Source organism: Glandiceps talaboti, chromosome 5 (assembly GCF_964340395.1).
Source record: "Glandiceps talaboti chromosome 5, keGlaTala1.1, whole genome shotgun sequence".
In the NCBI taxonomy this organism is placed as follows: Eukaryota; Metazoa; Hemichordata; class Enteropneusta; family Spengelidae; genus Glandiceps; species Glandiceps talaboti.
Window position 1 is genome coordinate 9240349 of NC_135553.1, and position 10648 is coordinate 9250996.

The following is a 10648-nucleotide window of genomic DNA, read 5'->3' on the forward strand; positions in this document are numbered from 1 at the left end:
GTGTTATTAGTGGAACACTGTTACACACCATGTACATTTAAGCTATATTGGAATGGAAGCCACAAACATGGTCTACAATAGTAGCCATGATGATCTACAGTAGTTGTCATATTGGTAGTTTGAAATAGTGCCAATGACTGGTATTGGTAAAATTGATTTACCAAAATTAATAAATCTTGTGGCAGGTTTAACCTCTCTATGAGGTACCTATTTTCTTGCTAATCACAGCTTGTTTGCAGTTTGTCTCCAGATCCACTTTTACTAAATTCCCCATCCTTTTGTCAAGTAAAACACCATTTTCAACTGATGACAAATAAATAAAATCCATGAACCACAGGGGAACACCACTCCACTGTGTTCTGGAGAGTCAATTCATGTTATATCACCTACAAATAATTGCAATTTGATCAAGTTGAACTTGTGATTTTATTGGGCATCTTTGCTATGGGCCATCACATCATGGGAGCTTGCAGAAATAATGTATTCATTTGTGCTCATGAATATTCAGTGTGCAACCATTGAATTATTATTCCTGACACCCATGATGCAATAGCAAAGATACCCTATAAATGCACAAGATCAACTTTGTTACTCTGAAATTGCAAGTAATTGTAGGTGATGTAGAAATGACCCCTTTTAAAGTTCAAAATTCAGGACCAGTTGCCCAGCATTCTAATAAGATGCAGCAATAACTTCAGTGCAATATACTCATATTGGGAGAATTTGACTAGAAAAATATGTACACACACACACTTCTTTGGTTTGTCTAAAATGGAACAGTTTATTGAAAAGTCATGATGACGGTACAGTGTTGTAGAGATTTTTTTTCATGAAAACTGAATACTGTAAAATGACTGTACTCTGCAATATTCTTACAGCAAATATATAACAACAATAAAGCACAAGTGAAGACTAGACGAAAGACATGACAATAAGAAATAGGAGACAAGACAATAAGAAATAGAAGAAAAAAATACACAAAAGCAATTCATAAGTTAACAGTACAAATTCTCTCTTTAATATAAAATCAGTTACTTCTTACTATGAACTATCTAAAATGGATGAATGTCCACACACAATATAAAATATGTCATCCTGTACCTGTGAGTGAACTTGTTTCGCAATATGGTCTTTATAGGAAAAGTACAATTTCTGAGCTAATCTAGATTTCTCCATGATACATATGTGATTCAAAAGTTAAATTATCATAAAAGAACAACAAAGAAACTGGACTGGACATTTTTTAAGCACGCTCGCCACGAATACGTCTTGCCAACTGAATGTCCTTGGGCATAATGGTGACACGCTTAGCATGGATGGCACACAAATTGGTATCTTCAAAAAGTCCAACCAAGTATGCTTCACTTGCTTCCTGTAATAGACAAGGGAGAAATCGAGTTAAAGACATCAATCAAAATCTGATATTTAAATATTACCACTTGATATGAAATAACATCACTGCAAGTAACACTATTCAGAATCACTTGTATCACCATAATGTGACGAGACAACTTGTCCACCCCACCCTTCCACATTTTCATTACTGCTTTCACAGTTTTCCACATCACAAATACTACCACTATTTTGTAAATTATACTAAACCAATGTCCAACTCACTTGAAGAGCACCAATAGCTGCACTCTGGAAACGAAGATCTGTCTTGAAATCTTGTGCAATTTCTCTGACTAAACGTTGGAATGGCAGTTTCCTGATCAACAATTCAGTGCTTTTCTGATAACGACGGATTTCTCTCAGGGCAACGGTACCTGGCCTATAACGATGAGGTTTCTTTACTCCTCCAGTTGATGGAGCACTTTTACGAGCTGCTTTTGTTGCAAGCTGCTTACGTGGAGCCTTTCCTCCTGTTGATTTTCTTGCAGTCTGCTTTGTACGTGCCATTTTTGAATACCAGAGCTGACGAAGAAAAGTACAAATGTTATCAGTCTCAAATACTGTACATAAATCATAAAGAAACTTAAAATTCACAGAACCAACTACAAAAATGTCAAGGTAAGCATTTATGCAGCGGCAATTGCATAATCGGCAAAAATAGTTCAAAAGAAAAATATGCTGATCTTAGCACTTTGAAACAAAATGATTTAAAATATGGAAAACACCACGATGCCAAACAATGCATAATTTGCAGAGTTGCAGTATTGTTAGCATACAGGTAAAGATGTCTGCACAAATCAGTGTTCCCTTGGCAACAACTGACAATAGAAATGTATAGTAAGTATTATACCATGTTGATAGTACTTGACAATACAAGACTGCACACATAGTTTTGTTTAAATTGTTAGAAGGAAAGTGGCTAATGATTGCAATAAAATATGCAGAACATGAACCCTGACCCGAAAACACTACCCTCTTTCCCAGGATTCTAAAAGACAAAATATTAGAACCTTCACGAGTAGTTCCAACTTGATGGAAAAGAACGAATTTAGAATCACGCGATTTTACATACACTATTTACCAAATGGAACACCACCCGAAATAATAGAAAGTGTAGTTGCAGTATCGATTTATTCCATGCAGTCACCGGCAACACAACACGGCATCAACTGATTTATGAATGAAATTGGACTCAATTTTCAAAGTAAGCTATGACAATTTTCGCCACTGTGAAAATTACTTAGGTTGAGACCGTGTCATGTACTTCGCCTTTGACATTTCATTGCGTACGACTGGTTTAAACTGAAATGACAATGCTATATTTTCGGCGCGAACTTGTAGTAGTAATCGTTACAAACACAACAAACGGCTAATAATGAAACACTGGGTGAAAAGGACGCTATCGTGAGTACAGGACCATGAGCATTGAATTGAGATAATTCGAAAAACAATGTTCGGACGGTCGTGTAAATCTTTTGGGACATAGCCTGGCATGAAAGTGAAACCAAATAGGTATTTCGAGGGAGTAATGACCTCATGTAATCAGTAATTCTTACCTTTTCGGAGGTAGAAGAAACACAACTCAATCACACAACAGCGGCAAATATGTCGGCCTCTGTCCCGCAATTTCCTGGGTATATTTATAGTCCTGTGACGTCACGGGACAAAACACGTTGTAAAGCCTTCAGTGATTGGTTAGAAAACATAATGTCAAGACAAACTATTTTTCATTGGTCTTTTAATGTAACGTTGTTATTGGCTTAGTTCATCATTTTTTCTAGATCGTGATTGGACAAAATTAGGACACAATGATTGGCTAAGGCGACTACAGCTAGGATCCCGATTTTGCACCAAGCTCGATCATTTTCTTCAACGTGGTATCATCATAGTCATAATCATGTGTCTGTATTGTACCAGCAGTGCATGAGTAGAAACAGCCAGACGCTCACCCTTCTATAGCTAGTGGGAGAAATTATAATGGTTTTACTGGCTGCGCAGTTAAAGATTGCATTCTTTATAATTGTTGGTTATTATTATGGCACTATTCTTTTCTTTCTTTTTTAAATTCCCATAATAATACTAATCTCCAAAAATGATATAAAAATTATAATAGTAATTTGTATAGTATTAGTATATTTTATTTGAAAAAAATAAATTATCTAGAGTCAAAAACAACAAAAACAAAAATAATAGATAATTATAAATATATATAAAACATACTACACTAAACTGCAGTATTGAATACAATAATAATGAATTTATAGAGAATTTTCCAAAGCTGTTATAGTGATGAAATATGGCAAGCCGTTCAGGCCAAAAATCCTGAGCATAGTTATGCTGATTATGTGCAAAACATTATTACTTTATATACGGTTCATAATTTGTTTTAACTTGTATACGGAATTTGTTGTTGTCATTTTTTAATCGTTGGTATCCGAATACTATCGATATCAATGTTTTTCAATTGACTACTAAGATTTGTTACATCAGCATCACTAGTATTATTAGCTCAATTATCTCATGCAACCTTTCGACAAAGGACGGGTGACCCTAAAACGAATGACAACCCGAATCAGTGACGGAAAACGATTGACAGCGTTTCCAGTATGTAAACAGTGGAATGGCACCCTTTTCTACATTCAGTTAGTTGAATGACACCCTCTGCATTGTAAAACCAGTGGAATGACAGCCGCCACTGGTTTTACAATGCAGAGGGTGTCATTCAACTAACTGAATGTAGAAAAGGGTGTCATTCCACTGTTTACCGACTGGAAATGCTGTCATTCCAGTTCCAAAGCATTGAAAATGCTGTCATTCCACTTATTTTATAGAGTGGCGGCTGTCATTCCACTGGTTTTACAATGCAGAGGGTGTCATTCAACTAACTGAATGTAGAAAAGGGTGTCATTCCACTGTTTACATACTGGAAACGCTGTCATTCGTTTAACGTTTTCCGTCATTCGGGTTGTCATTCGTTTTAGGGTCACCCACAAAGGACGTCCATATGTGTTACGATCCTTTTCTGACCACATTGTTCAAGGTTACTGCATTCTCCATTTTTTAATCTGTTTTCATTTTTATAATGACTGGATAACTTCCCAATTCAGCTTTTGATGCTTGACTTTGTGTGTGCACCCAACACTTGTTGCAATGTATTTGTTCAATGAGGTGTTTATCACTAAACAAATGTTTGATAAAAACTTCATTATCAAGTTCTTCACACAACAGTTTAGACCAATCTGATTAAAATCCGATGTAGATGTCGGCTAATCGTTCATTGTTATTTTACATCGGTATTTTTGCTTGTGGAGGCGGCCATCAGGACCAAAACATAAACATGTACGAAAGTCAATTCAAGCAAAAATACCGATGTAAAATAACAATGAATAATTAGCTGACATCTACATCGGATTTGACTCAGATTGAGTTTAGACTTGTATAGTTTTAAAGTTAAAAGCTCCCCAAACTTCTGAAGCATACATTAAAATGGACAAGACTTTGCTCCTGAAGAGCTGAAGAGCTGTTTTTGGAGCCTACTGTATGATTATATAAAGATAGTGTTTGTCTCAGTGCACATAATGCACGCATGCTGTGCTTTCATGACTAAATTTTCAATTGCTAGTTTAAATTTGAAAGATAATTCCCAAGTAGGTATAGGATGGTACGATTTGTACCTTTTCTATACCTAGGTAACATCACTGCGGCCAATCATTCTGCCTTGATGATAATATTTCTTATAATAGTTACATTGTAATATAGATATACATTGTAAAATAAACCGTTCACCTTCTAGTAGTTGTAAAAGCTCTTCTAAACTTTTAAACTAAACCAGTCTTTCATCACTAAACTATTAAGGGATGAGTTGGGGGGGGGGGGTATCCAGTGGGGTTATTATATCCATTTGGGTGGTACTTCCATGCTATATCTAACAATAACATCGCCTGTTACAATTAATATTGGATTGACCCCCCCCCCCCATCCATCCATCCATCCATCCATCCATCTATCCATCCATCCATCCATCCATCCACACACACACACACACACACACGCACGCACGCACGCACGCACGCACGCACACACGCACACACACTTACATACATACATACATACATACATACATACATACATACATACATACATACATACATACATACATACACACACACACATACATACATACATACATACATACATACATACATACACATACACACAGACAGACAGACAGACAGACAGACAGACAGACAGACAGACAGACAGACAGACAGACAGACAGACAGACAGACAAACAAACAAACAAACAAACAAACAAACAAACAAACAGATTAATACATACCAGAGTACATGCCTCTAGCTCCAGTGCATGTTTACTCGTTTTTTTCAAATTCGTGGTGATGTATTTACTCCAATTTTCAATTTACCACAAACAAGCGCCAAAGTAAACCAATTCAACACAGATGGGCGATTTTCAAAATCCACCATCATAACAATATGGTTGTCGCTCATACATATTGATAAACTCACCTGTACTTGTTTGTTTGCCTTTGACGTTTATGCCTTTTTTTATTTTTTTTATTATTGTTTTGTATAATAACCACTTCAGGAATAAATGACAAAGAGATCTCCTAAATGGCCAAACAAATTGGTTCGCTGCTGCTCAGAATAACCAAAAAATGTAAGACGGCAAGGAATTTAAAAACAATTACAGATAAATATTCATAAACTAGTTTAAAAACATTACATTACATTACATTACATTACATTACATTACATTACATTACATTACATTATCATAATTGATATCAAACAAAACAAACGAATATTGTAGCATGCATATGATGAAATGAAAGCCACACCGCTTGATAAAGCACAGTTCGTGATTTGCTAAAAACGTCCAGAACGCTTTAAATGGTTGTTAGTTAGAAGTACATACCAGTACATGCAGGGACAGATGCGTTAATTGCGTTAACAGTCACATTGTTTTGCGTTATTTCTTTTCATCGTTTTGCAAAATGTCTGGAAATAGAGTCTGGGACCAATATATATAATTCCATGGGGTATATATTATATATAATATTGGAATGTTGGAATCCAGCTAGGGACAGTCGCAAACATTAGTTTTTCTCACAGCGTGACGAATTATATCTAAAACAAACAAACAAACAAACCAACCAAAAAAACCCAAAAAAAACCAGAGCCGACATTAAGAATATTAATTCCTTCTTATAATATCACGCCTATCAAAACACGGTGATAGTATATATGCAACAATGACAACTCCTCCTCGTGGATTGGAGGCAATGGGGTGCATATGGTCTCAGAATGAGAATTATATTCTTCATCCATATGCATGCGGCTTCCCCAAATCAACATACTTGGATTCTATGAAATCTTAACCAGGATAGGCAGGAATTGTCATTTAGAACATGATATTCAGAGTCAGCTACATCTGTTTTATTCTCATGATGTACTTCTTCTGTGCCATCATGACGGATTCATAACTGGAAACGCGGGCACGTTTGTTACCCTGGTTACTACTAGTACTCAGAGAAAGCTCTTCATTTGTGTCATGCTGAGGTGAATCAGCAACCGTTGATGGCGCTCGACATGATATGAATGACTTCCGTGCGTGTACACTTGCATCTTTGTAAACGGGAGATAGCTTTACGAGAGTTTTACGAGTTAAAAAAAATCATTTACCAAAATGGAACAGATAAAATACAGACAAAGCGTCGGTCACACTTTGATTGAATCAATTGTGAAACGGTATTTTCATTTCTTCAAATTGTTCTTTATTTGATGCTAGTGAAGAAATTACACTCAGGCACACAAATATAAAGAAAGAGAAAATATTCCTCATTGGTTGGAAGAAAACCTTAATAAATAAAATGTTGGTTATTATTATGGCACTATTCTTTTCTTTCTTTTTTAAATTCCCATAATAATACTAATCTCCAAAAATGATATAAAAATTATAATAGTAATTTGTATAGTATTAGTATATTTTATTTGAAAAAAATAAATTATCTAGAGTCAAAAACAACAAAAACAAAAATAATAGATAATTATAAATATATATAAAACATACTACACTAAACTGCAGTATTGAATACAATAATAATGAATTTATAGAGAATTTTCCAAAGCTGTTATAGTGATGAAATATGGCAAGCCGTTCAGGCCAAAAATCCTGAGCATAGTTATGCTGATTATGTGCAAAACATTATTACTTTATATACGGTTCATAATTTGTTTTAACTTGTATACGGAATTTGTTGTTGTCATTTTTTAATCGTTGGTATCCGAATACTATCGATATCAATGTTTTTCAATTGACTACTAAGATTTGTTACATCAGCATCACTAGTATTATTAGCTCAATTATCTCATGCAACCTTTCGACAAAGGACGGGTGACCCTAAAACGAATGACAACCCGAATCAGTGACGGAAAACGATTGACAGCGTTTCCAGTATGTAAACAGTGGAATGGCACCCTTTTCTACATTCAGTTAGTTGAATGACACCCTCTGCATTGTAAAACCAGTGGAATGACAGCCGCCACTGGTTTTACAATGCAGAGGGTGTCATTCAACTAACTGAATGTAGAAAAGGGTGTCATTCCACTGTTTACCGACTGGAAATGCTGTCATTCCAGTTCCAAAGCATTGAAAATGCTGTCATTCCACTTATTTTATAGAGTGGCGGCTGTCATTCCACTGGTTTTACAATGCAGAGGGTGTCATTCAACTAACTGAATGTAGAAAAGGGTGTCATTCCACTGTTTACATACTGGAAACGCTGTCATTCGTTTAACGTTTTCCGTCATTCGGGTTGTCATTCGTTTTAGGGTCACCCACAAAGGACGTCCATATGTGTTACGATCCTTTTCTGACCACATTGTTCAAGGTTACTGCATTCTCCATTTTTTAATCTGTTTTCATTTTTATAATGACTGGATAACTTCCCAATTCAGCTTTTGATGCTTGACTTTGTGTGTGCACCCAACACTTGTTGCAATGTATTTGTTCAATGAGGTGTTTATCACTAAACAAATGTTTGATAAAAACTTCATTATCAAGTTCTTCACACAACAGTTTAGACCAATCTGATTAAAATCCGATGTAGATGTCGGCTAATCGTTCATTGTTATTTTACATCGGTATTTTTGCTTGTGGAGGCGGCCATCAGGACCAAAACATAAACATGTACGAAAGTCAATTCAAGCAAAAATACCGATGTAAAATAACAATGAATAATTAGCTGACATCTACATCGGATTTGACTCAGATTGAGTTTAGACTTGTATAGTTTTAAAGTTAAAAGCTCCCCAAACTTCTGAAGCATACATTAAAATGGACAAGACTTTGCTCCTGAAGAGCTGAAGAGCTGTTTTTGGAGCCTACTGTATGATTATATAAAGATAGTGTTTGTCTCAGTGCACATAATGCACGCATGCTGTGCTTTCATGACTAAATTTTCAATTGCTAGTTTAAATTTGAAAGATAATTCCCAAGTAGGTATAGGATGGTACGATTTGTACCTTTTCTATACCTAGGTAACATCACTGCGGCCAATCATTCTGCCTTGATGATAATATTTCTTATAATAGTTACATTGTAATATAGATATACATTGTAAAATAAACCGTTCACCTTCTAGTAGTTGTAAAAGCTCTTCTAAACTTTTAAACTAAACCAGTCTTTCATCACTAAACTATTAAGGGATGAGTTGGGGGGGGGGGGGTATCCAGTGGGGTTATTATATCCATTTGGGTGGTACTTCCATGCTATATCTAACAATAACATCGCCTGTTACAATTAATATTGGATTGACCCCCCCCCCCATCCATCCATCCATCCATCCATCCATCTATCCATCCATCCATCCATCCATCCACACACACACACACACACACACGCACGCACGCACGCACGCACGCACGCACACACGCACACACACTTACATACATACATACATACATACATACATACATACATACATACATACATACATACATACATACATACACACACACACATACATACATACATACATACATACATACATACATACACATACACACAGACAGACAGACAGACAGACAGACAGACAGACAGACAGACAGACAGACAGACAGACAGACAGACAGACAAACAAACAAACAAACAAACAAACAAACAAACAAACAGATTAATACATACCAGAGTACATGCCTCTAGCTCCAGTGCATGTTTACTCGTTTTTTTCAAATTCGTGGTGATGTATTTACTCCAATTTTCAATTTACCACAAACAAGCGCCAAAGTAAACCAATTCAACACAGATGGGCGATTTTCAAAATCCACCATCATAACAATATGGTTGTCGCTCATACATATTGATAAACTCACCTGTACTTGTTTGTTTGCCTTTGACGTTTATGCCTTTTTTTATTTTTTTTATTATTGTTTTGTATAATAACCACTTCAGGAATAAATGACAAAGAGATCTCCTAAATGGCCAAACAAATTGGTTCGCTGCTGCTCAGAATAACCAAAAAATGTAAGACGGCAAGGAATTTAAAAACAATTACAGATAAATATTCATAAACTAGTTTAAAAACATTACATTACATTACATTACATTACATTACATTACATTACATTACATTACATTATCATAATTGATATCAAACAAAACAAACGAATATTGTAGCATGCATATGATGAAATGAAAGCCACACCGCTTGATAAAGCACAGTTCGTGATTTGCTAAAAACGTCCAGAACGCTTTAAATGGTTGTTAGTTAGAAGTACATACCAGTACATGCAGGGACAGATGCGTTAATTGCGTTAACAGTCACATTGTTTTGCGTTATTTCTTTTCATCGTTTTGCAAAATGTCTGGAAATAGAGTCTGGGACCAATATATATAATTCCATGGGGTATATATTATATATAATATTGGAATGTTGGAATCCAGCTAGGGACAGTCGCAAACATTAGTTTTTCTCACAGCGTGACGAATTATATCTAAAACAAACAAACAAACAAACCAACCAAAAAAACCCAAAAAAAACCAGAGCCGACATTAAGAATATTAATTCCTTCTTATAATATCACGCCTATCAAAACACGGTGATAGTATATATGCAACAATGACAACTCCTCCTCGTGGATTGGAGGCAATGGGGTGCATATGGTCTCAGAATGAGAATTATATTCTTCATCCATATGCATGCGGCTTCCCCAAATCAACATACTTGGATTCTAT

At 35.6% G+C, this 10648-nt stretch overlaps 1 protein-coding gene across 1 annotated transcript; it reads right to left on the reverse strand.

Moving 5' to 3' along the window:
• Positions 1-764: 764 nt before the first annotated feature.
• On the reverse strand, positions 765-3049 carry LOC144434932 (histone H3.3A). Its single transcript, XM_078123460.1, has 3 exons — positions 2949-3049; positions 1618-1914; positions 765-1372 (listed from the first exon to the last, which is right to left on the reverse strand). The coding sequence occupies exons 2-3, from the start codon at positions 1897-1899 to the stop codon at positions 1244-1246; spliced, it is 411 nt and encodes a 136-aa protein (XP_077979586.1). The 5' UTR covers positions 1900-1914; positions 2949-3049; the 3' UTR covers positions 765-1243.
• Between the last annotated feature and the right edge of the window lie 7599 nt (positions 3050-10648).